This window comes from Pseudopodoces humilis, chromosome 3 (assembly GCF_049639895.1).
Source record: "Pseudopodoces humilis isolate 2021_Gansu_Grassland_sample_001 chromosome 3, ASM4963989v1, whole genome shotgun sequence".
Classification (NCBI taxonomy): domain Eukaryota; kingdom Metazoa; phylum Chordata; class Aves; order Passeriformes; family Paridae; genus Pseudopodoces; species Pseudopodoces humilis.
Window position 1 is genome coordinate 40,301,428 of NC_142202.1, and position 26,078 is coordinate 40,327,505.

At 41.0% G+C, this 26,078-nt stretch overlaps 1 protein-coding gene across 1 annotated transcript; it reads right to left on the reverse strand.

Moving 5' to 3' along the window:
• Nucleotides 1-7,288: 7,288 nt before the first annotated feature.
• On the reverse strand, nt 7,289-24,985 carry UNC93A (unc-93 homolog A). Its single transcript, XM_005518578.2, has 8 exons — nt 24,899-24,985; nt 21,627-21,808; nt 20,608-20,837; nt 17,453-17,578; nt 14,858-15,075; nt 13,602-13,737; nt 11,912-12,043; nt 7,289-7,554 (listed from the first exon to the last, which is right to left on the reverse strand). The coding sequence occupies exons 1-8, from the start codon at nt 24,983-24,985 to the stop codon at nt 7,289-7,291; spliced, it is 1,377 nt and encodes a 458-aa protein (XP_005518635.2).
• Between the last annotated feature and the right edge of the window lie 1,093 nt (nt 24,986-26,078).

Consider the following 26,078-nt stretch of genomic DNA (forward strand, 5'->3'; position numbering starts at 1 on the left):
CATTTATAGTTCATAGCTTTAGGAACAAAAATAACCCCAAAATAATTCAAATGAAGTGTGACTGCATATTGTGTTTAAACTGTAGCAACACACATAGCTACTTCTTGATATTCTTTTGTCCTGGAAGATTTACAATGAAATTTTCATGAATCCTTCAGAGAGATGGAACACATTTGGGAATTACCACTTTTGTCTTTTGACAGGTTTCCCTAGCATTAGCAAAAACATGCTACAGCCAGTATTTGGCCTCAGTTTTTTCACGTTTAGAATATGCTGTGACTTGTGAACAGAGCTACTTCCATTCAGGCAGCCAGGGGTGTGGGCTTCTGGCCTTTATCAGAGAAAATATGTGTGTGGTTAGCTCCTGGTTGCAGAAGTCAGGTGCAGATAACCAGCGACTGAGCTGGGCAGACTTGTGTGGAGAATGCCCAGCCTCCTGGGATTTGTTTGTTTTAACTTCACCTTTTGCTCAAAAGGGTATTTTTGGCATGCTATTTTTTCCTGCAGCTGGGAAGTCAGTGTTTTTCTTGGAAGTGCTCTGGCAGTTTTCCTAGTTAGGACAGCCACCTTAGGAATTGATCCTCCTGCAGCCTGCAGGGCAGGTTGTGGAGAAGAGGACATCTACCCACTTTCTTATAAGTAAGCCAGATACTCTCACCAGCTGTGCTCCAGGGCACAGGCCTTCTGCCAGCCCTCCTCCCAACCACTTGGTTTGACCTAAAAGTGTCAATCTGCTTCTAGTTCAGCAGTTCAGCAATACTGTGAGAAAGTTTTCTTCTCACAGTGTCATCCACGGAACAGCCTAAACACCAAGCTGGATTTTAGTTGAGTTCTAAATGCCAGGGCTTGAATTTGTCATAAACACTCTCATGGAGATGAAACTCCAACAGGTTCAAGCTGTCTCTTGTATCACAGTCATTTGCCCTCATTTCCATCTTACTTTAAGGTGACTTTCTTTGCACTGCTGCATTACTGGCACATTATACCAACTCATTATGTTGCCCTGCTCTGAGTGAACTCTCTTGGTTAAGATCATAAAGGCCTCTGCAAAACTGACAGTAGAGAGTAGGAAAATACCTATTGATTCCAATGCTCTTTTCCTCCTCTGGCATGTACTGATTTAACTTACTGGTATTCCTCTGCTGTTCCACCTATGAGCTCTTCTCCAATTCCTGAGGAGCAGGGCACCTTCTTGTCTCATCACTTCCCTCTCAAGGAAATAATGTTCCATAGAAGTATACATGGATTCTAAATGAAATACCATTTCTCACTGTCTGTGATGAAAGTGAGTGATGGACCCCATCTATTTTTATGAGTAGGAAATGCATTTTGAGTTACACTGCACAGAGCAATTCCCATATAGACAGTTCATGAAATGTGCTCCTCCCTACACAGCTCGTTCAACATACACAAGGCTCAAGCTAAAGACTTGTCCAACTGGCTGGTGGCATAGAGGAAAAATGTCAATGGATCTGTATATGTGCAAGTGTTACTGTTCCTCTCAGTTTCATTTTTCTGGAAACCTACAGTGGTGAAACCCTACAGTCTAATTGTCCCTGAGGATTAAATTCTGTATTTGGGGCAGAGAGTGTGTTGCTTGAGAGAAGAGTGTTTGAGCTGAGGACCATTCTGACAAAACATCAACATACCAACCCTCACCTTCTCTCAGAAAGTAGCAAGCAAAAAAATACAAAGTGAATGGTCTGTCTGCTAAACAAGACCCTTTGACATCCTGTTGTCATTGTAGTGGCATTCTTGCTTTTTCTTTTTTTACACTCCAGAACGTTTAACCTCTGCCTTCCAAACAACTACAGAAAAAAAGGGGAAAAAAAGTCACACCTGGAAGTACTGCCTTGAGCAATGTACAGTTGAGTTGAGGGAGTACAGTTTTCTGTGAAATAAATACCATTTATTGAAATGGAAGACTTTTTTCCCAGAGAACAAATGTAATCTTTTGATAGGTTTTATTTAATTTTAATTTTCTTGTTTTGAAAGTGTCAGAATATCCTCTTTTCATTTTTTAAGAGACAATGGTTCAGGAAGACTTTTTTAAAATGCCAATTTAGTTTTAAAACTAAAAGCCCAAATGTGAAATGAAATGCTTTACCAATGTCAAATGTAAATTAACATAATTCAAAAGTTTCACAAGTCACAGAATAGTTCATGATTCTCATCACTTTATTTGAATGTGGGGAAAAAAAATTAAAATCCTTTGGGAAGAAAAAACATGTTTCTCTCTCCACTCTTGCATTTGTGTCTCTCTCCTATGATGTACCTATGTCATAGCTGTCCAATGCATACAGAAGTGTCCAGGAGGTTTTTCAGGAAGGCTGGGAAGCAGGACAATGGGGTTAGAAGTATATGATTACTTTACCACAGGACTTCCTTCCCTGTGAATTCTTTGCCCTGTAGTGCGTGGGTTAAAAATAGTCCTGGACCATCTTACATTCTATAGTGAGGGAATTGCTGCCTAAAAAAAGAAGGGATTTGAAACAAGCTTTGGTCCAGGATGTGAGGAATAAGGCTCCTATTGGAAAGAAACTTTAGGCATCATTAACGGCTGAGACTGTGGCCAAAATTTGAACTTCTGTAAATGACTTTCCATATTGCAAAGTGATATGTAATTCTAGATTCCAATAGTAACAGGTATATGAATATATTTAGTGATGTTCTACAATTAGAACGGCAATAACCTTCCATCTCAGGTTTAAAGTGGCATTGGAAGGGAGGCAGCAAGATCTAAAGTGCACTGGGATTATTTCTGGGAATGCCCTTATAGATAAGAGACAGACTGAAGTTGAATTATCTTTAGTGAGAGCTTTCCTTGAGTGAGAGGTTTATAGGGAACAGGAGATAAACATGGTAAGCAGTTGCTGAAGTATGGTCATGGTGTAATAGGACTTACATAAAATACCATGAAGGGGAAAGTAGCCTTCCTGTGTCTGTTGCAGTCAGTCATTCTTTTCAGGCCCAGAAATTTGGGGACTTGCTGCTGAGTTTGCCCTCAAACCTAATGTGGTAATCCCAGAAAATTATGGTTATCTTTGCTTCCACTTTCTTTCCTAGGAATTCTTTTCTTTGTCTGTTTATTAAACAGGACTATGTCAAATGTAAAGAAAAAAGAGAGCAACAAACAACAAGCAAACAACCAATCAGCCAGAAAAACAAAAAGACAAACACACCAAGAAACTCAACCATACCAAACTAAATTAGATTTAGAGTAGCTGGTTCAAATCCTGGGGCAAGGTTTATTAAATTAAGAAAAAAATTACATAGTAGAATGCAGCCATGGTAAGAATTTGGATGAGTCATCTTACAGACTGCAGTTATCTTCGTCTTTTCTGCACTGCTCAACAATGTTATCAGCAGTGTTTCTGCTACTGAGCATGCAGCCAGTGTGTGGTAAACTGTGCCATCACAGTCTCCACTAGGTAATCATAAATTAAGCTGTTAATAATGTCTGAACAAGGAAGCATTCTTTGGTGGTTTGCTCATATCAGCTTGTATTAATGAACTTCTTTCATACCTCTGGCATTCAGGGAATGAAATTCAACTTGGACATTCAGGGAATGCCAATTTACAAGAAATTGGCTCAGCAAACCTAGATATAACAAATGTCTGCTTCATTTACCAGATAATTAAATGCAACCGCTTTAAATTAAATTAAACCACTTTAAATAACAAAGAACACCTATCCACTTTGAGAAAGTCATATCATATGAACAGAAGCTCTTGAAGTACAATTATGAAGCACTAACTCAAGGATTAGGCATTGGTCTAAATGAATGAGGATAAATTTCACTGACTTTACTGTGTATGAATCTGTGCCCAGATGAACCCTCATCTCTTGACCAGCCTTTATTTCCAGTGGGTTCTATGTTCAGTCCATTCCTTAATAACTTGTAACCCACCTGTGAGTTTGCAGACATTCTTCTACAGTGCAAAAACTACCACAGCTGTCTCTATTCGAGTTTAACACCCAAGTACTGCTGCTACCAACCAGCACCCAGAAGCAGAGACCTTAGAACCACAGAACCAGAATGGTTTGGGTTGGAAGGAACCCTAAAGACCATCTAGTTCCAACCCCTTTGCCATGGGCAGGGATGCCTCCTGCTAGCCCAAGCTGTTCAATGCCCCATCCAACCTGGCCTTCCCTGTGAGGAGAGCAGGATGCCATTCTCTGTGACACCATGGAACACACAGCATTCAGCAGAAAAACAGGCTTATTACCCACTGCCTGACTCCGAGCTCTTGAAGGTTTCAGGCACATGACTGGGGAGGGATTAATCTGGCTACCACTTCAAGCCCCAAAGGCAGGGGCCATTGAGATGGCTACACCTGCTCTTGTTAACCTCAGGCACTCAGACTGATAAAAGCCATTGTTTCACTGCAAAATGAACACTGGTTTTGGGGGTGAGGTAAGAGCTTGTCTGGTAGTGAAACATGTGGTGATGCAGGATGAGTCTGCCTGCACCCTGGTGCTGGTTGAGGCCTGTGCTATTCGCTGCCTGCTAGACTGAAGCAATTGTGAAGTCTTTCTTGGCCATGAAAGACCAGATGTCTCATGCCACAGCAACCTCAACTACCATTTTTTTCTTGCATTTCAGTGAATATATGTTCCTAGCTGAACTTCAGCCTAAATATTTTTAAATATTATGTAGCAAAATCCCTACAGCCTTTACAATAAAAAAAAAAAAATCAGATTTATACCTGTGTATTGTCCTTGCACAACAATGTAAGTGGAAATTTTCATTTAAATCATGTCCAGGACTGATGAGTACCTTTATATTCATCCTGTCCCAGGCAAAAATATGTTCATTACATTGCTGCCTGTAGCTGTGGCTTTCATTCCCAAAGTAACAGAGTTTTTCCTCATGGTCCCTATGCAATGGAAGAGTTGTCATTCAGGAAATGACTACATAAAGTCCAGTGAAAAATCAAGAGTGAAAACCAGCTCCTCAAACCACAGGCCACAATGTCCTATCTCCTGTGCTGATTCAATGTCAGTGATACTGAGGCACTCAACAAGGTTAAAACACCTTTTTCTTGCTCCTTTGCCCCAAACTTTTATTGCTGAGCATGGCTTCATGTGGCATGGGATATCCCTTCATCACTCTGTGTCAGCTGTCCTGGTTTTGCTGCCTCCCAATTTCATAGGCACCTGCAACCTACTCACTGAGGGGGAAGAGTGGAGAAAAAGAGAAAGCCTGGATGTTCTGCAAACACTACTCAGCAATAGCCAAAATACTCGTGTGTTAGCAGCAGTTTTAGTTATAAAAATCTAAAACACAGCACCATATGGACTGCTACAAAGAAAATTAACTCCATCTCAGCCAGACTCAGTACAGGAGTAAAAAGAGAAACTACATTAAAAAAAAGCTGTATAGTGTCTAGGTTGGGGTCATCTTTTTTGCTCTGAGGTTGTAGAGAATCTCATGTAGCAGGATCCTGACTTCTGTGTTGGGTTGTTATAAAGTTACTACATTCACACAGACAAGTTTTTCATCATGATGCTGATCTCAGAAGCCCTCTTTGCTTCACTTGCCATTCAACATCACTTTGTGAAAGAGAATCAGGGGAGGATTCAGAGATGCAATGAAACACAATGTTGTACTTCTCTATGAGATGGAAGCAATGTGGGGTGAAAATCAGCAGCAGCCTAGAATATCCATCTGTGCATGCTGGGCAGATAGGAGGCTGTCAACATTCCTCAGCCACAATAGTTTTGCCATTTGTATTTCCAACAGAGAGTTCAACAGCATGTCTTTGAGCTGACAGGGCAAAGGTGCAAGAGAAAGCTACACCTATCAGGGAGCCCACCTGTCACCTTCTTTTCTACAGAACATAATGAATTTTACTTTATTTTATGAGACCTGGAAAAAGCTCATCATGTGAAAAACCCTGAATCAACACTAGTGAAGTCTGAAGGGGGGTCCAGATGGTTGGGAGGAAGAAATGTAAGACAGTAAAGTAGCATGAAGTTTGTTGTTATTTAAAAGACCTAAAAATTTGGGGATTTTTGTCACACAAATTGTGTTATTGTTGTCACGCCGTGTGGTGCCTCATCCTCCTGCTGTGGTTAGCAACTGGGAGGAAGTAGTTTCAAGTGTTATCTCCATGGCAGGCAACAACTTATGTATAACTTATATGTGTATATATATAACTTATATGTAGTTTATTTCCAGAGGCAGCACTAATCTTGGACATGAAGAGCAATTGTCTGCAATTCCTTTGGTGCTGTTGGCCTCACACAGAGAATCTGAATAGGGTCATTACCAGTAATAAACACGAGGTCTGTGCAGTGCTCTCTCATTAAGATGCAGGGACACTGCACAGTAAGTGTACTGTAACGCTCTTCTCTTTGCAGTAAAACCACGAAAACCCATATCTAGAAACAATATGGGTAAAACTAAAGAGAAGTTGAAAAGAGATGAGCCACTGCAGGTTACATGTAGGTCTCAAGAACTTATTAAAGTATAAGCCCTTCCTCCTTTTCTCCCTGTCTCTCTGTGACTTGCACTGTCACCTGTGCTCTTCTCATGGCAAGGTTCCCCATGGACTGGCTGCTTATCTTGAAAACAGCTCTGTTCCTGGATGGGGAAATGGTAATAATCACTGAAGTGTATTTTCTTGTAGAAGGCATCTCTTTTAGGATGAAGTTGCTGTAAGAGGTGACAGAAAAACTGGAGACAGGAAAATCAAAAGAGTGCTGGGATAGAGGGATGACATGGGCAGATTGACAGCTGTCTGCTGACCTAGAGACAAGTTGGTGGACTCAGTGGTTAGTTGATCCTGTGGTGTGCAGATATGAACTGCAGATATAACCAGTCCATAGGTTGATGCTATTTACAGCAGGTGTTAAAGAATGCAGCATAAAAACAACATAAATCTTTATAATTAATGGTTCCATGAAATGATGTGTGTTATCTGCAATCAACTGAGCAACCCCAGATGCTTTCTTCATTCTGCTTGTGGTTTGATTGTAAAGCTGTACCAGGTCTTATGCACAGAAACAAAATGATGAGGACTTTAGGAATCTTGTTTACATTTATTAAGACTTTATTTATTAGTTTGTCATCTGCATGAAAGGGTAAAATCATCTCATCTTCCCTTATAAAGGTGAGATCTCAAAGGAGGTTTTTACTCCTAAGACATTTGCATCATAGCAGCCTTGAAATCTGTTCCTTCACCATCCTTCTGGAAACAGTCCACACTGGAACGCCCTTGGAGACGTGCCTGTAAAGAGCTGGCCAGTTTGCTTTGCCTCCATCCCTCTGACCCTGTTGGATTACATGTGTGTTTCCTGAGAGGGGGATTTTCCATTTTCCTTCTTGGTAGCAGTAGGTGTCCTGGGGGAGCTCTTAGCCTCGAGGTATTCCACTGCTCCGTAGGTCACCATGGACAGCACAAGCACAGACAGTAAAATGTACATTTTGACGTAGGCTTGCAACATGTTGCTGTAAGCGAAGGCGATGACAAATCCAACTGATTCCCAGAGACGGTAATTTGCAAAGGCAGCCTCCTTGTTTTTCTCAAATAAAATGCCATAGATTGCTGGAAGGAAGGAAGAAAGGAAGGAAAGACATGTCTTGTGAAGATTAAATCTGCAACCACATATTTTCTGCAAAGGGAATAAATAGAGCACAATGGGAAAGACAGACCCTCCCTCATAAACGTCAGAGAAAGGAAAATACAAGCCTTGCCTTAAAATATTGTTGTGCTTCTGTGAATTGTAACAAGTGAAATAACAAAACAAACATGACAAAATAGAGAACACCAGAGAAAAAGGGAACAAAAATGTGAGGAAGGAAGAAAGGATGTGATCTATTGAAATAAGATGGCAGGACTTCTTTTTTCAAACTATTAGTTACAAAAATGGAGGGTTTTGCCCTGATGAACAAGTAAGGAGAAAAAGGAGGCCTTGACATCATAGAGTCTCCATGTATAAATATGTTGAAGCTCATACCAAATCCTTACTGGCTTTCACATCATGGGCTCAGATTTAATATGCAGATAAGATATATCTCTCTGAATCAACCAGGTTTTCAAAATTTCAGCTCCTGGATGGGTTAGCAAATAGAATATCCTTGATGCATACAGAACTTCCAGGCAGCAACTGGAAAACTTACTTGACACAGAGACTCAGTTCAACTGATCATCCTAATGCAGTTGTGTTCACTGGGAAGCTCCCAATGAGTTAAGTCAGTTGCACACCCACAACTGGGATCCAGGGAGGGATTCCACCCTCCAGGTCTGTCTAGTGAAGCATACAGGGAAAAGGGAGAGAGCTTGCTTTCCTCTGGGTGCTGAGCTAGCACCAGCAGTGATAAAGAACAGGGTATTTACTCTGATTCAGACGTGGTATGCACAGAGGAAAGAAGAATATAAAGAACTTTGACTGTTTTCATCCACTTGTAGAACAACACATCTGTTTGAAATATGTACATTCAGCCAAAAGACAAAGAGGAATGCAAAGTTCTCTAAAAATCTGAGTAGACTCAACTACCCCTTCATTTTCCTTAAGTAGGGGGAGACTTCTTCTGTATGAAAAAACTTATGTGTCCTGATGACTGCAAGAGGACATTTCCTGAACTGTTTCAATTCAGACATGATGGAAATCTGGACAGATGCACAAGATATACTTAGTTCATTAAACTGGCTGAGTGAAGTGTAGATATAATAGACCTTCATAGTTTTGCCTAATAAATGAACAAGTGCAAGTTGTTCATACTAATTACCTGATATGCCCAGTGTTATGTCCTGGAAAGATATTAGTGAGGAAAGTTTAATACAGGAAGTTTTCTGAGGCCATGGTAGTTCTATGTCTAAAGATTCTGGTTTTCAGCTGGTAGGTTTGCCATCTTGAAGCAAATTGCCTGGATGAGCTTCAGCAGGACCACCTGCTGGACTGAGTGAGTGGAGAGGCTGCTAGCTCTAAAATTTTGCAGTTCAATTCCATGGAAATTATCCTGGTTCTTTGCCACTGCCTGTTTTCCTACTGGTTCCCCTGGTACTAGTAGGCATGAGTATATAATAGGACTGCTGGAAATTGAGTCCAGGTTTCTAACTCTTTAGACTCATTTATATCCTTTCTAAAGACACAAATCAGCCTGGAAAGATCTTGGTTTTGCTGTAGTCCACCTGATAGTTCTGTGCTACACAATTATTATGCCCCAGTTGTTTTGCCCCAGGTGCAATTTTTGTCAGTGCATAATATCAGCATCTGTGCTCAAGTTAGATAAGAAAGAGCACTACACCCTCTGAAATGAAGTAGCTTTCACTGGAAATAAGTGAGAGCATCCACACATGAACACAAACATGTCAGGAAAACTTTATAAATGAAGTGGCTCATCTACAGTGAACCTACCTATCCTCTAGGGGGTACTCGAGTATTAAATATCCACAGGAGCACAAAGCAAACCAAAGAATGCTTTAAGTATGTGGCACTGTGCCATTTATGTATTCACTGGTTAATCTACTGAGGCCCAAGCAGCACTCATGGGAGCTTAGCAAAGGAAGGAACACAGATTTTGTAAACCAATGTTATTTTGGAGGTCTTATCTCACCTCATAGTCTTTGATGCCAGGAATTTCTCATGTGATGTATATCTGTATGAAGCTTTTGAAGGGGAGAAGACAATTAATCCTATGTGAGTATGTCAAACTGAAGATCCTATTCTGGGATGCAGCACTGTGGGGTAATGTCACTGCACCTCTCTATTAATGTTTCATGTCATCACTTGATGTTTCACTGTGACAATGTGACAAAGAGAACTTTGTATAATCTTACAAATGGGAGCTGTGAAACAGCTGAGTAAGGTACAGACCAAAAAAAGACACTATACAAAGAAGAAGAACATTTGGGTGTCTTTCCAAATGTGAAATTTTCACAAGTATCTCGCAGGAATCTGGGAATACAGATGACCTGACAGAGGGCTGTAAACAGAGGATGATCCTGTCATATAGCTGCAGAGTTCACTCACCATCAAGTAAGCATACTGTCCACTGTCTTTGCCTCCTCTGGGGGTTTGGAAATTACAGTCACTTCCCAGCCACCTCCTCCAATACTTAAGTCCTCTGTGCTTACCCCTTTTTCCCCTAATGCGGGCCTCAGGTGCATTTTTGTCATGCAGGGACCTTACTGAGGAAACATGCTCCTCAGGGACACCTCAAATGTATGTAAATCCTAGAAGAGAGGGTACAAATCCCAGCTCTTTTCAGTGGTGTCCAAGAAAAGTGGGCAAGAGGTGATGGGCATAAACTGAAATACATGAGGTTTCCTCTGAACATCTGGATTTTTTTTTTACTATGAGGGTGACTGAGCACTGTCACAGGTTGTCCAGAGACGGTGTGGAGTCTCCCTATCTGGAAAATAGCCAGGCTCCCTGGACATGGTCCTGAGTAAGTGGCTGTGCCTGGGTGGCCCTGCTTGAGCAAGGGGTTTGAAGTCCAGAAGTCCTTTCCAGCCCTAACCCCACTGTGATTCTGAAAGAAGCACAGTGTCCAAGGACAAGGTTTTCTGGATAAAATAGAAGCAGGACAAAGGACAGGTCCTTTATCCCAGTGGAAGACTAAGCTACAGTTCTCAAGAGTGTTAGGAAGCATGCAGAGCAGTCAGAAAGACTGTGGCTGAAGAAGCAGGAAATGAATGAACAGCTTTACTTAAGAGAGAGCAAATCCTCTCTGATGTTCTCCTTCCATGACCCTGAGTAGTATCAAGAACACTGATTTTAAATTTTTACCTGAGGCACAAGCCTCTGGGTAAGGATGTGAGATGATGAGAGGGTGTTCCCTGATGTATGCACTAGCTCTGCTCTAGGGGATGTGAGCTGGAGCTGCTGGAGGGGCAGAGAAGGATGTTGGCTGGTCACTCCCTTGTGCGTAGAGGCAGGGACTCTACATGTGCTTGAAAGGAGATTACTCAAGCAGGCAATGGACCACGATGCTTTCCATCTGGCTCTCCAGGAGGAACAGGACACTTTATCTAGTGAGTGAAGTCTTCTAAACTCCTGAGACAACCAAAGGGATCAGAGAAAGGAAGGCCAAGACGCATAACCTGATGTGTGCCCAGAGGAGCACCTTCCCCTGAAGTGATTTTGTAATGATGTGATGTAATTCCAGCTTAAATTTTTGGCAATGAATTCCATACTTTGCTTATGCATTGTGTGAGAAATACTATTCATTTTGATTCCTATAAAGACTTCTGCCTGGTAACTATCTGCTGCCACTAGTCCTGTTATTATGAGATATAGTAAATTTCAAGTCACCTTCTCCATACAATTAATTACCTTACTGACTGCTTTCCATACTTACCTCTTGTCCAGGCTAAAGAGCTCTAGCTTTTCAGTCTTCCTTCAAGCAGAAGTGCCCCATGACCTTGCTCCTTTTTATTGCCTACTTATGCCTTATCACACTGGATTATGAGTTTTGAATTAGAGTAAATCAGAGCTGTATGAAGTCACTTGGCTGTATAATATTTCTGTGGTTTTCTCCTACACATTTTTTCCAATAACTCCTAACAGACAATTTTTGTCTTCTTTTGTTGCTGAGCTCTGAGTTAATTTTTATCCAGAGTGCTCTCCTTTATGCTAAAGACAGACTAAATGTAAAATTCTTCTTAGTTTCTAAATTACTTTGAAATACTCCTCCAGAATATTTATCCTGAATACCCGAATACCTGAATAATCTTCTGCAGTATTCTTCTCTCTTCATCTTGGAAATATTGGTTCAGTGAGTATTTTGCATTCTTACTCCCAAATTGTTCTATTTCTTCTGCTTTCCAATGAGTTAACATGTATCTTTTAGATGCTGTCTTAAAGACATTATCATTGTTATGCAGCATTGTTTCATAGATGCAAACATGCAGACTTTTATATCTCGACAGAATACATTTCATTGTCACCAAGACTTACCATTAGTTTGTGTTTGCCAAACAGCATCAGATACGCCCCAAAGAGCAGGGATGACAAAAAACACAGCAAGCTGCTTGGGATGAGGTTTCCACAGCAGTAGTGTTATTATACAGCCTGTGTTCAAAACTGCGGCTGTTGATTTAGAAAGAAATAAAGATGCAATTATAATTAGGACAGATTGTGGTAGATAACACTTATTTATTCTTCCCCTCAACAAAAGCACAAGGCAATCTTAAAGTCTTTCTGGTTCATTGAGCTTTGCACTGACTGAGTTGATATCACATGAAATACAAACAATGCAGGCCTTTGACAGTGTCTAATTCATGATTCTGAGCAGTGTCCTGAGCTGAGAGATCCTCAGTGCTGATACGGTTGTTAGCACAAAGGACACGAACCACTGAGAAGGAGCTTCTGAAAGGCTTGCAGTCACCATGTGAGGCATGTGGGAAGGGGGAGCAAACACCCTTCTGCTCTCCTTGCCTTAAATGAGGTTTCCATTTAGGGCTAGAGGGGACAATTAAGGATTTCTAGGGGATCTGGTGGCTTTGGGGTCTCTGTTTTAAAAGGTGGTTTTTAAATGAGTCACAGATTCTTCCCCCCACAGGTGCATATTCACAGGCTGAGTACAAAGACCACTAAACAGAATTGAAGTTCAGAGGTCTTCCATTTCTAACACTGCAGTTTGGGGAGAGATTTATTTGTTTATTGCTACTATTAGGTTGTTTTGGTTTTTGTTTCTGTTTTTTTTAAATCTGAGTTTTATAGGCTGAGACACACACCTAGAACAGACAGAAGAATCTTTGAGCTAGTGACTGTAACAGAAAGCACTCTAAATTTCTTCCTCTTTGCCCAGGTTTAAAATTTCCTGTGGAGAATGTCTATAATGTCTTGATGCATATTGATCTATTCAGTGATGTTTCTAATAGTATAAGTTATTGCATAGTGGAAATAAGGTATTAGTCCACTTCAGTATGCATAATGCACACAGGGGCACAAGAGAAATATTTCTTGGTATTTATTTTGTACCTCCATTACTCTGTTACTCATTGGAACAATGTTCTTTGGAGAGGGAGATGTCCTTAAATACGCAAATCTTTTCCCAAGGCAACATGTAAATTACTGTCCCATACACAAGCCCTTAAGTTATTTTGGCCTGACACATGATTCTCTTCTATTTTTCTCCCTATAGAACAAGTAGCAAAAAGGATGGCAGGCCAACCTTTAAAAAGTTTCCTGAAATTTCACTCAAATTTCCAAGTTTGTCATTTCCTGAGACTCAGGTCAACAGTGATTTGCTTTCACTCTGAAGTGTGAGGAGGTCTCAGCCCAGTGGAGAAATCCTTCTTATGATAGTGCAAGTCTCAACATCTGCATTGCAAGATGATTTGTCACTGGCTGCATCAGAGTTATAAACATCAAAGCTATAGGGCACCTTCTGCATAGATAGAGCCCTCAAAAGTAGGCTGAACTTACATCACCGGCAAAGTGATGTAAGGCAAAGACAGCAATAGAGTGCTTAACTGTGAGTTGAGCTGCCTCTTCTTATGAATGAAGTTTGTGAAGTCTGCCTCTAGATTGACTTTGGTTGTAATTGATAGCTGACAGCAAGCTATCTCTCTGTACATGCAAAGGGGGAAGTAGTGGATCTGATTACATGTGGTGATCAGTCGTTCAAGAAATCTTTACATACCTAATGCAAATAGAAGCTTTCTACCCGTGAACTGGGAGATCTTTCCAAAGAGCAGGGAGCAGAGGGAATTTACACCTGCAAAGCAGATCATCATATAGCCAACGTACTGTATCCCCAGGGCACAGGTCATATATACCTGGAAGAGAAGGGAGAGTGGTGCCGCATTTTCTTTGAAAAAAATACACAACTAAAGTTCAAGCATTTTACCCTGAGTGTTTGGTAAATAACCAACATGGACGAGATAAAAAGAGCACAGCTAGAAAGTTTGCTGATAAGTCCCTGGTACATTGACATAGCTGGCCTTCAGCAGCAGCTTTCCTACCCCTGTTCCCAACCAGACTGATGCCATGCAAGCAGAGGGATAACAAGCAGAACAATTCTGAGCACTGCTTTCTACAAATAAAACTCCTGAAAGCAGCATTAGGAATTTTCTGCCCTTTCCATCATAGCCCAAGGGATGAAAATTGGCAATTGACACTATGGTCATGACAGAGCTGCTCCCAAAAAATGAAGAGGACCTCTTCTATAAGAGCATAGAACAAGTGGAGGTTGCCATGGAGTGTCCCTTTCAAACCATTCCAACACAGCAACAAGTGCACCCTTCCATCTGATTTATACACAAGGTTTGAAAGCCTTAAGCATGGAAGAAGTGGCTCGGGAAGGTTGTCCTCTTTCTTTTGAGGCTTTCTCAACAAATGCCTGGAGAACATGCCTGCTGTGTATCTAGGTTTGTTGAGAAACTGGAGGAGCAGAGGTGGTTTTAACAATTTCAATCTGTCAGGGTCCGGACCTGTTGCAGTAGTGACTGTGAGGGCTTTCAGCCAGCCACATTGAGGACTTGTCCTCTTACCGTAAAAGTTGTCAAAATAAAATATGTGGAATGTGTGCTGACTTGCATTTATACAAGCTCTAGGGAAACCAGAAGAGGAAGGAAGATATGAAAGCTTTCCTGACTTCTGGCTTTTCTCCCAGTTTGTTATTTACAACGAGGTGAAGAGTTTGAACCTGTAGCTCTCTGCTGTGGGCTCCACTGGTGAGTTAAGCTCTCTACTGCATTCTTTTTGAGGCTGTTCCAAGGGACATATTTACTGCTGTTTGAAGATGTCACTCAGTTCATTCATGTAGAAGTAAGCAGTAATTTTTCAGTCCACAAATCATCATTAAGAACATCTTCATTTGACAGGTAAATATGCAAAACTAAGATACAGCAGCACAAAAAAAATCAGACAGAAGTATATTTTCATTTACATCCATACCTTGGAGTAGTCACCAGTAAGAAATGCCTGTTCAAACCCACTGTACATTGTCAGAGGGATTAGAAGACACTGTCTTTTATCTTTAAGATGCCGGAAAGTCGCTAGGAATGTAGACCAAAAGGATGGTGCCTCTAGTTTTTCTTTCTCAGTCTCTACTTGGTCAGATTGGATCTGGTCCAGAAATATACTAACCAGCAACACAGCTAGCACACCACTAGCTGCAAAAAAAAACCAAAACAAAAAGTTAATGGAAAACTGAGGAATGCTGAAAGAATGATGGGAAGTCGCTTGCTGCTGTTATTGTTCTGACTTGGTGCTTAACTCTCTGTGGGATATTTTGGCAGCTGCCTCTGATTCCGCTTCAGTGTAGAGGCCATTTCTGTATAAACAAGGAGGCCTGATCTACATTCACATCTTCTGCATACAGCTGTGCACTCGCAAATCCCCTCAGCTCAGCTGTGGCTGGCCTGTTGTGACAGCCGCCGGGCCAGCTGCACGGCCGCCGAGGGTGACGGCTCACCCTTCCAGGGCACTCCGGGGCACGGGGATGGGAGCTGGCCACAAACAGCTCCCTCGGGAGCTATCAGGAGCCTTTAAATCAACAAGAGAGAGGAGTATTCACTTCCAGTGCCAAGGTCTGCATGGCTAGCGAATTTGATCTTTCAAATACATGGAAAGAAAAATAAATGCTGTCTTGAAACCCAGTATATGTTGTGTCTTTTTCTTCTTTTTTTGGCTCAGAACCATGCTTTGAGTATGGAATATGTGCTGTTTTGAAGATGATAGGGAGCAGCTCTAGCTAACTTGAAAAGATGGAAGTTACAGCTTTAAACCCATAATTTCCTAGGAGAAGCAGCATATAAAAGTATATAAAAATATATAGAGTAGTTAATCAGAAAATTATTATGCATGTATCAGTCTAGATTTGTTGCCCTGTGCAGTGAATCAAAACAATTTTTTTCATGTTATCAAGAAGATAACCATGTCTCACAATATACATGAGACAACCATAGATTCACAACTGATTGCTTCATTTTAGATGCAGGGCACGATAATGTTTCCTCACTTATGCAGACTAGAATTCCATCCATGGAAAGAAGTACAGTTCAGAGTAAGATGAGAACCAGGCACCTCTTTCCATCCACTTGGCTTGTTTAATGTGCTCCTATGTTATTTGTATGGATATTGTCTCTACTGTGAACTTTTAATATCCAAATACATCAGCAGATTAACAATAAATTGCCTCATTTTTTTATCTCTTATTATTTTTCATCCATGTCTCCTAGAATTTCTCTGGTGTCCTGGTTCCCCACTGTGGCTAAGCTGTAAATCCTTCGTGATTCAAGTAATTATTGGTTCTGCCAGAGTGTTTATTAGTACTTATGGACTAATTGCTGGACTTAAATGGGTGAGAACAGGACATCAACATTTCCAGAAAAAATATACATAAAAAATACATTAAATGAATCAAGAGCAATTATAGGAGATAATGGCATGGCTTAATAGTGGTTGGCATGAACATAAATAGAAACATTCACAGTCCTTGAGACAGCAAAACAGCAGAATAGGAACCATTACTGTTTCCACACAAGCTGGGAAAAATAAGTATTCAGCCACCAAATAGAGAGGACACATTTAAAAAATGTCTGTGAACGAAATATTTACCCATTTACTTTCCCTTGAGGTAAGAAAAGACATCTCTTGTATTAAGAGCTTAAAAGAAGAAGGAAACCCCACTGACACAGGGTCAGGAGGAAGCAGGGTTGCATTCATTCTGCATGCACAGAGCCTAAGGGAGTGCTGTACACGTTAGTCATCAAATTTAAATTTAAACTTTACAGACAAACATGCCTTTAGCAGAAAGTCATCAGCTCCAGTACATTCTGGGAGGAGAGTGGGGGGATATTTTTTACACTTTCCCACCAATTAGGAGTGGAGGATGGGGGCAGAGGAAGGCTTTTCTGCAATGCCCCTGTGCACTGAGACCTGGCTCTGCTGGATCACATACACTCTGTTGGAGTGTATGGCAAATTCTGTGCTCCTGTATCAGCACAGAGAGTACATCTATGCTCAGAGACTGCAAAGATGTTTTGACAGAGCTGAGGTGCACATTGCCTTACTGGATACTTTTCTTTATCCAGAGGATAACTTCTTTCCAGTGGGATACTTTTTGGAACTTTCCTCACTCAGTGAATCCTTGCACATATATTTTTTTCTTTTAATGGCATCATCTTCCCTGTATTTAATTCTTTTCTAGCCTTGTGCAAGGATGGTCTATAGCAGCTGTAGTTACTAAATGGGAAATATGCCAATTTACCTGGCTGAATTTGGGTCACCACACTGGGCTTCAGCTTTATTCCAGGTGAAAAATATAAAGAATATCTTTCTCCTTGAGATAAAAATTATACACCTCTGGCATAAAGCGTTAGAACTATTTAGGCAGTAGTTGTTTATAGATCTCACATATCTTATTTACCTTCGGCAAATTGGATTGAAGGAGAAAGTCAGAAACTTAATCTGCAAAGCCCTGCTAGATTCCACTAGTACTAGACTCTCCATCAGTGATACTGATTAAAGATTGTGTGGATTACTCACCAGTATAGATCCCTACCAGTGTGTAGATTAAGGAGTTGGAGGGTCTTGCTGACTCAGAGGAGTTAGTGGTACCAGTCAGGCAGTTGAATGCTCCACAGCATTCCAGGTCTTCTTCTGTGATCTCCACTAGTTAAGAACCAAGACAAAGGCAGGTCAATGAAGAGATCAGGCAATTCCACACTGTGTGTAAGGATATAAGGAATCCAGTTCTTAGTGATTGGTCCTGGTTTCAAGCCTTTCCTGATTAGAGATATTTAACTTCAGAATCCCAGTTTAACACACAAAAATTTGGTTTAAGAGAAACAAAAGAGAGACTGAACACTGAATTAATGGTTAGATGAAGGCAGGGACTAAAGTTGGAGGGTGAAATCTGAATCCAAGCTCAATTTGAGTATATATTTTTACCTCTTAATCATAATACCTCATGAGATAGGTCCCTAAGTTTACACCAGCAATGGACTGAAGGACTTCAGTTCTTACAGCCATCCCACATTTTCCTTCTCCAGATAATTTCTCTATATGTTATAGGAACAGAAACCACCTCAAGACATCTTTTCCGTGTTTTTATAAATTCAAATTATGATTACTCAGTATTGCAATGTAAAATATGTGAGTTCCATGTAGCCTGCTTTTCCTGACTTTATTATTTTACATACTGCTATTTTAACTTTCTGAGAACACTTGAAACCAACAGTTCAGCAGCATTTGGAGTAAGACTTTTTCTTTGTGCAGTCCTATCGTTGCTGTGTAGGGCATATGTCAAAGCCACAAACACACACATACTCACACACACCGTCACCAGCACACTGTGCCCACTTCCTCCAGTACCCTCTTGGTAAAGAATAAATGCCTACACAAACTGCAATCCTGGATAAACTGTCTACTGGAGGAGGATGACCCAAACCCCACAAAATATTTTTAGTGTTCTCACTGCAGAATTTGTCTCTGGTCCAAGCACAATAAAGGGCAGCACGGCTGTACCTTGGCTGATTCCTTAAAGGAGAGTTGATCTGTAATTTTTCAATTAAGGTTATTGCATAACTACTTTTAGTGTGGTTTTCCTCATTGCTTCCAATCAAAGCTGCTGTGATGTGAATCAGCTGTCTCACCAGCTTCATAAACAACTTGAGGTTCAACATAAGATAAAATGCAGTAATGTAAAGAAAATCATTACCTTGTTCTAGTCACTGGCTATTACTACAGACCTTCAGCAAAAAATGGACAAACAGACCTCCAGCAAAATTACTATTTGCAAAAGGTGAGTCACATGAGTGAGGTGTGGAAGTGTGTAAAACAAGTTTTTTATTGGTTCCTACGTCATCTGAAGATGAAGCTGCACATGCAATTAGTCATATGCAGGCTGCAAGGCAGGGTTTGCACTGTTTCTCTTGAATTAAAACTTGTGATATTGTTGAGGGAGGAAGGATGACTCTCATGATTTACACTCATTACTGTCTTCAGGTAAGGTATTACCATATGGTGTAACTTTGCCTTGCTGTGTCTGGATGCAGTGATGCAGGCAGTACGTCAAGAGTAGATATGTCTGAATTTTATGCATTTTTATTTTGTGTAGATACATGCTATATCTTTCTTACTGCTCAGTGAAATAATTCATTTTGAGTACATGAAAATATGAATGGACGCCTTGCCACAAATCTCAGAGGAGAGGAAAATATTGCATGACTGGAGATTCTTACCCCCTCACCCCAGCAAAGAAGTTCCCTCTAGATTAAAGCCGTGTCTCACTGAGAAGGCACAGTAGTGGAACTCATGTTGTAACTGCTCATCACTGCAGTGAAGATGCCTCTGGCTTTGAGCACCATTCACAGGAACACACCATTTTCTGAAATTCTATGCAATAGGTTAAAAAAATGTCTAAAATTTGGAGGAACATCCTCAAAAGTAAAACTAGGAAGGGATTTACAAGACAAAAAAAAAAAAATAGTGTTTTATTCCTCTTGTTAAAAGGGTGTGTGCTGTGAGGCAGAGTCAAATGGTTGCAGCTGGTACAGACCCCACAGCTGCACCACTGCCTCTGCCCTGCAAGTGACATCAGAGCTGACAGTCCTTCCTGAGATACCATGTGGCTCTGGGATCAGGTCAGCAGAGCTCCACTGCACTTGAAAGGGTCTGCCAGCATTCTGCTTTAATGGTGCTTCCCCTATAGTTACTTAGGTTTAAAGGAAGCATGATTCTACATAGGTATCACACCTTGTGACAACTACTTTGCCATAAATCCAAAAATTAAAACCTTATGCCAACCTCCTGATACTTAGCTTTAACCTAGCAGCTATTCGAGAACTCTTCAGAGGACATACTGCTTAACTGAGACAGGAAAGAGGTAGCTTCTTGCTACTTACAGTAGCAGTGTATATAGAAAGCTCTCTCCATGTCTGGAGAACAGCCCTGTTTTGATTTTGACAGGATGAGGAATGTACAGGAGACTGCAATGATAAGACGCCACAGCATTTTGAATCTCTAAGGTGGCACCCAAATATTAATCTATCTTCACAACCACCCTTTTAAAATTGACACCAATTACATGCATGGGAAATGAGGGCACTGCTGCTGAGTGATTTCTTCAAGCTACATTGGCATCTGCTGTCTGAGCCTGAAACACAGCAGAGGAGCCCTGGCACGCAGGCTCCTGCCAACAGCTACTGCTATTTCTTCTTGACAGTTCTGTAGAGCCCTCATTTTCAGCAAGCACCAGCAAGCAGTCTGACTCACCTTGAATGCTTAACAGCAAACTAACCCAGTACAAAAAGCTTTGCAAAAGGGTTGCTTTAGTATTTTGCCTTTTGTTTTAAACCACTTTTAGTAGAAGTCAGATGTGGAGGACTGCCAATGCCTGCAGCCTTGCAATGCCTGCAAACCATCTATGCTTTGCAATACAGGGGTAGAATTCAAACAGAACTCAATAGAGTTCTATTTTTTAGCTATTTGCCTCTTTGTGGCTGAATTTTGATAGAAAATTGACACTTTCATAGAGAAATTTATCTCATCTATTTCAGACATCTATCCTCAGACGGGCTAACTCTCAAGTGCCTGTTTCCACTGACTATGAAAGCTCAGCTGCACAAATCTACCTCTTATCTATCTAGAACTAGTTAATGTTTATAGAAAGAAGTGCCAAAATTCTAAATACATTTTACCTTTGTTGGAAGATTGATCAAGTATCAAGGCTGAGATAAGATTTCCCCAGACGCCGGAAGTCTGAAACACCAGAAAGAAGACCCCAAAGTATTGGTTGATAATGTCTTTTGCATTTTTTCCTGCTTTCTCAGCGTACAAAGTGCCAGCAATAGTGAGGTAAGTGCATTTGGCAGACCACAGTGGTGCTCCTCCTAAGCCCAGGATCACAGAGGTAGGGATGAGTGTGTACCTGCCAAAGAACACTTTATTTAGCATAATTCTTACCATTAGCATAAGAATCATTTGCCCAAAGATCCAGCGGCAAAAATAGACATCAAAGAAATAGATTTATCCTTTTTATGACACAATAAATCTGTTACATGGAATCAAGAAAAGGCCAGCCTTGTGAAGTTTAGGGTGTGCGAGCAAATGTAGATCTGCATGGGGACTAGGCCTAGGCCAGGCTGGCTAGGTCCGTGCTCGTGTGCCTTAACTTCTTATAACTGAGAACTAAATTGCATGTGCACTTTGGAAGATGGATATTGACAGCTTTCCCCCACAGAGTTGCAACCCTTGTCACTGGAGAGCAGAAGCTGTTCATCCACCTTCAGGAAGAGCCAGGCAGGAGCTGACCTTCTCCTGCGCTCCTCTTCTCCCAGAGATACTGGCTGGAAGATAGTCTTCCCTTCAACATTTTCACAAACAGCCCTAAAACTCTTTTTACTTTTAAAATAAACATCTGATTTTTTTCCCCCCACTCCCCAAAGAGGAATCTCTGCTACAAACATGAGTTAGAGAAGCAGCTCCAGGTGGGTGGATGGATGTATATGGATGTATTCATTCTGACTCTGCACATTTTCACCTCTCTGGTCCACCTAATACAGCATTTATTTATCTCGATTTGTGGCAAGTAGAAACTTTCGCATCCAGCTTTCTACTCTGCAACAAGGACAGTAGGAATGGAGAAGAAAAAGAAGACAGAACTTTGCCCTTATTTTGTGTGAACACAACAGAGAGGGTTAAAGTATTTTAATCGTACCAGCTAGCATAGAAGTTCCCTAAGGAGTAGGCGATGTAGCCGCACATAGAGACCACAATGGTCCACTTGCAGCCCAGCTTCTTGATGACGATTGGGGGGAGGAACATGGATGATAAGGTGAGTGCAGCAAACAGAACGCTTAGGGAAGCAACGCCCAGGCCTTCTTCTGCATTGAGGCTGCTCTGCAGGGACAAAAACAGTGATTGAGACAAATTTTATCACAGGTACATATTATTGTGGTGTACAGAGAGTGGCTTCAGCCAGAAACAGAGAGACACAGCATCTGGGGCTGGGTATTACTGTCTCATTTCCCTAAAACAGCCTGATTATGGACTTGGAATTTTCCTCAAAATGATAGACCATTTATGAAAACATGATACAAAATCAGGTGAGGGTTGCTCCTATTCAAAGCTTTGGTAAATCCTTCTTTAGATTATTTGATGCTATTTGTTAGAGCTTCTCTTTAAAAGCAATTTGAATGAAAGGTAACCTCTTTTCTTGGCCTTCATTTGTTGTCTCAGGCAGGAATATTCTCATATCTGTATTACAAGGGCTGGCACAGTAATAGTGAGAGATTCTTTGCTTTAAACTACAGGTCTGAAAATTTCTAAGATTTTCAGAGGCCAAGGTCCAAATACCCTTCCTAGTAGGCTCACAGAGGCCCTTGGTAGTTGGAAGAAATTGATTCACCCGTATTTTCACAAAGAAGGAATTACTTTTTTTTTTTTAAAGATTTTACTGGTCTAACCAGGTTTATGCTCAAAATACTTCTCCTCTTGTCGTGATGCTCTGAAAGCTGAAATGAGAAGATCAATTTGGGAGTCCTGGGCAAGCTTGAAAAATGGGTCCATGCAAACACAAGGAGGTTCAACAGGTCCAAATTCAAGGTGCTACATCTGGGTCAGGGCAATCCCAGACATGAGTACAGTTCTTCTCAATGAGAACTCATTGAGAGTAGCCCTACAGGGGAGGACTTGAGAATTCTGTGCATGAAAGCTGGACAAGAGCAACAGTGTGACAAGAGCTCGCAGCCCAGAAGGCCAGCTGCACCCTGGGCTGCATCAAAATAAGTGTGACCAGCAGGGCAAGGGAAGTGATTTTCCCCCTCTACTCTGCTCTGGTGAGATTCCATCTGAAGCACTGAATCCAGTTCTGGGACCCCTGGCACAAGAAGGACATAGACAAGTTGGAAAGGAGGGCTATGAAGATGATCAGGAGGGATGGACCACCTCTCCTAGACAGGCTGAGAGAGTTTGGATTGTTCAGCCAGGAGAAGACCTCACTCCAGCCTTACAGTACTCAAAGGGGACATTAAAAACTCGGGATGTGACTTTTCACAAGTCTAGTGATAGGCCAAGAAAGGGCAACAGTTTTAAACTAAAAGAGAGATTTAGGGTAGATATAAGAAAGATAATCTTTACTGTGAGGGTGGTGAGGCATTGGAATAGGTTGTCCAGACAATCTGCGGATACTCCATCCCTGGAAATATTCAAGCCCAGGCTGGATGGGGCTTTGAGCAACCTGGTCTAGTGGAAGGTATCCTTGCCCACGGCAGAGGGTTGGAATGAGATGACTTTTAAGGTCCTTTCCAACCAAACCATTCTGCAACTCTATGCTACTTAGCAATGTTTTCCTGATTGCTTTGATTAATAGGTGGTATGATTCACCATGATTTTGATATGGGGAACTGGATGCTGAGGGGGTGGCACTGGAGAGCGTTGTAGAGGAATGAAGCTGTTGGTGTCTTCATGGAACCACTTTCTAAGCCTGCAGTGGCTGTGCAGTCTGGCCATGCAGGATCATGGTGCTAGTCATGCAGCATGCTTGGAGACAACCAGGTACCAGGACAGTCTCTGTAAGAGCAGTGCCAAGGTGTTATAGAATTAGAATGGTTGTTTTGTAAACAGGAAAAGAGGTTTTCTGATCTCAAAGATCTTATTTTTGAAACATCACATGCCTAGTTTTGTCAGCTCAAGCCTCCAAAAATTAGAAGTCAGGCTTCCATAATCATATAATTTTTACTGTCTGGGTTTTTTGTTACTTAGTTAGTTAGTTTGTTTATTTGTTTGTCTTTTAGTGGGGTGTGTGTCTGGGTAATGGAATATTGAAATGAATTATGAACATTTTTAGCATTCCAGTACTTACAGGTTCACAGGTTCACAAAATATTCTGAGTTGAAAGGGACCCACAGGATCATCAAGTCCAACCCTTAAGTGAATAGTCTGTATGGGCATTGAACCCACAACCTTGGTGTTATTAGCACCATGCTCTAACCAAATGTTTCAGATGGTGGGAGTGACTTGCAGCTTCTGGGGTTTATCTTCCCCTGTCTCATTATTCTCCCCAACTCATAGTGTCTCCATACAGTTTTGGGACTGTTTTTGAGGAACATCTCTGAGTTCAGAATCTGACAATGCCAGCAAAGAAAAGCTGTTCAAGGAAAGGAGATGTGCAGAAGGAGGCACCTCTTCCTGAAATGAGGTGAACCCCTCATTATTGAAAACAAGTTCATCATGTTATGTATCAAGTTCCACCTTTAAGGCATACAGATTCCCACTCCAGTTGGAAAATTCAATCCAGTTGATAGTTTAAGAATTCACAGACAGCAAGAGTAACCTTCAGTCTTTTATTTTGGATAAAAACAAGTGAGCTCTAATGGTAACCTGAGTATTCAAGTCATTCTAGAAACCCATCTCTGCTACTATGTTTTAGGATGTTAATGCCAGTAAAGCCACAACTGTCTTATTAAAAAATAATAATTTTTACTATTATATCATGATCCTTGAAATTACTGTATTATTTTACACTTAAATTATCTAATGGTTTAGGCATAATTTTAAATTATTTTACATTATTGTACAATAATAATTACTATAAGATCATAACATAACAATTTAGAAATATTGAAAACAAATCCTTTCCAGAAACTGATTTTGTTTTCCATTTGGCAATATCTTCTGAGAAAAGTTGTCTCAGGTTAATTTTGTTTTCTGTTTCCATTGAAATAAGTTTTGTGGATCTAAAGTAGTAGCATGACACAAGTATGCGAGCTATTTGAGAAATACTAGAATAAAATATTAAGTAAATGCTGTGGATCTGGGTGAAGAATATTAACCTGCAGCAAGTCAATGTCCTAACCCACCTCACAAAAAATACTGTGCATGCCTTCTTCACAGAGACCATGGAAAGACTGATGTGCTTCACACTACCAGTTGGCCTGATGCCATTCCAGACCAAATGTCCTGATAACCAATGGGAGATGCCCCTCTTACCTGCAGACTCTGGAGTCCTGAGTAAGCAGTAAAGAGTAGTAAAAATCCGAAAGAAATGACCAAAACATTCTTAAGATTCCTTTCCATGTTGATTCATAGAAGACAAAAGGCCTGCCAGTGGGCAAAGCTGATCCAATTATTCCACGGGATGACTTGGGTTGGAGAAATACAGCTTACGCCTTGTTGGAAAAGGTCACTTTTTTCTGTGTTTGTAGAGAAGACAGTTGCTAATTATTTGAAGACTGGACAGTGAACTTTACTTTTAAGTAGTACTGAAAACTTATGGAGTTGTTACTCATTCACCTGTAGTTACTCAGGCAATAGCCAGCAGTCCCAAGGGCATCTATCACATTTTATTAGAGAGGTATGTAAGTCTCTTGCAGTGCTTGCACTTATTTGAGTATTGAAGTAATATATTATATGGCTCTCCACTATGATCAGTACAGAAGAAAAAAAATTGCAAGCTGTGGAATCACTTTCTGTCATAAAGATACACAGATCCATAAGGGACAAAGATTAAACACTGTACTGAAATCTCTATCAGGCCTATTGCTTAACTGTGATTGCAAAAGCATGCTAGGAAATGAGACTGTGCTACAGCTGTGTCCACATACACCAGCTCCATAACTATGCAGCACAGAATCCCAAAGCTGCTGGCTGCTTGGCAAGTGGGACAGCCTTCATTCACGGGGAACATCAGGGCTTTGGTCCCTCTAGTTTACCAAGTCATACTCATGAAAATTATTTTTCCCCTTCTTTCTCATCAATACAGAAGCCAAAAAAAAAAAAAAAAACCAACCAAAAAGGAAGGTGGATTGAGCAGATAACTGAAAAAGCAAGTTCTGCTCCCCTTCTCTGGCCCTAAGACAGCCAGGGTGAATGGATCTCTCCAGCATCTGTAGCACAGGAGGGATTTGAACTTGGGAGCAAAGTGGAATCCAAAAATGTCCATGCTATGATGTAAACAAGTCTGTAGGATGTCCACAATGTCCATTGGGAATGCACAGCTAAGACTTGGTCTAAATCCCACTAGATGGCACAATTTTTCTTCCTACAGGGACATTCACGTGTGAGGGGAGGAAGCTTTAATGCATTTCACTTAAAACATTTAAGAGATCACAACCAGTTTCTGCTTTGGAGAACATTGCAGTGTGTGCCTTTTCATTTTCTTCTTTTGTCT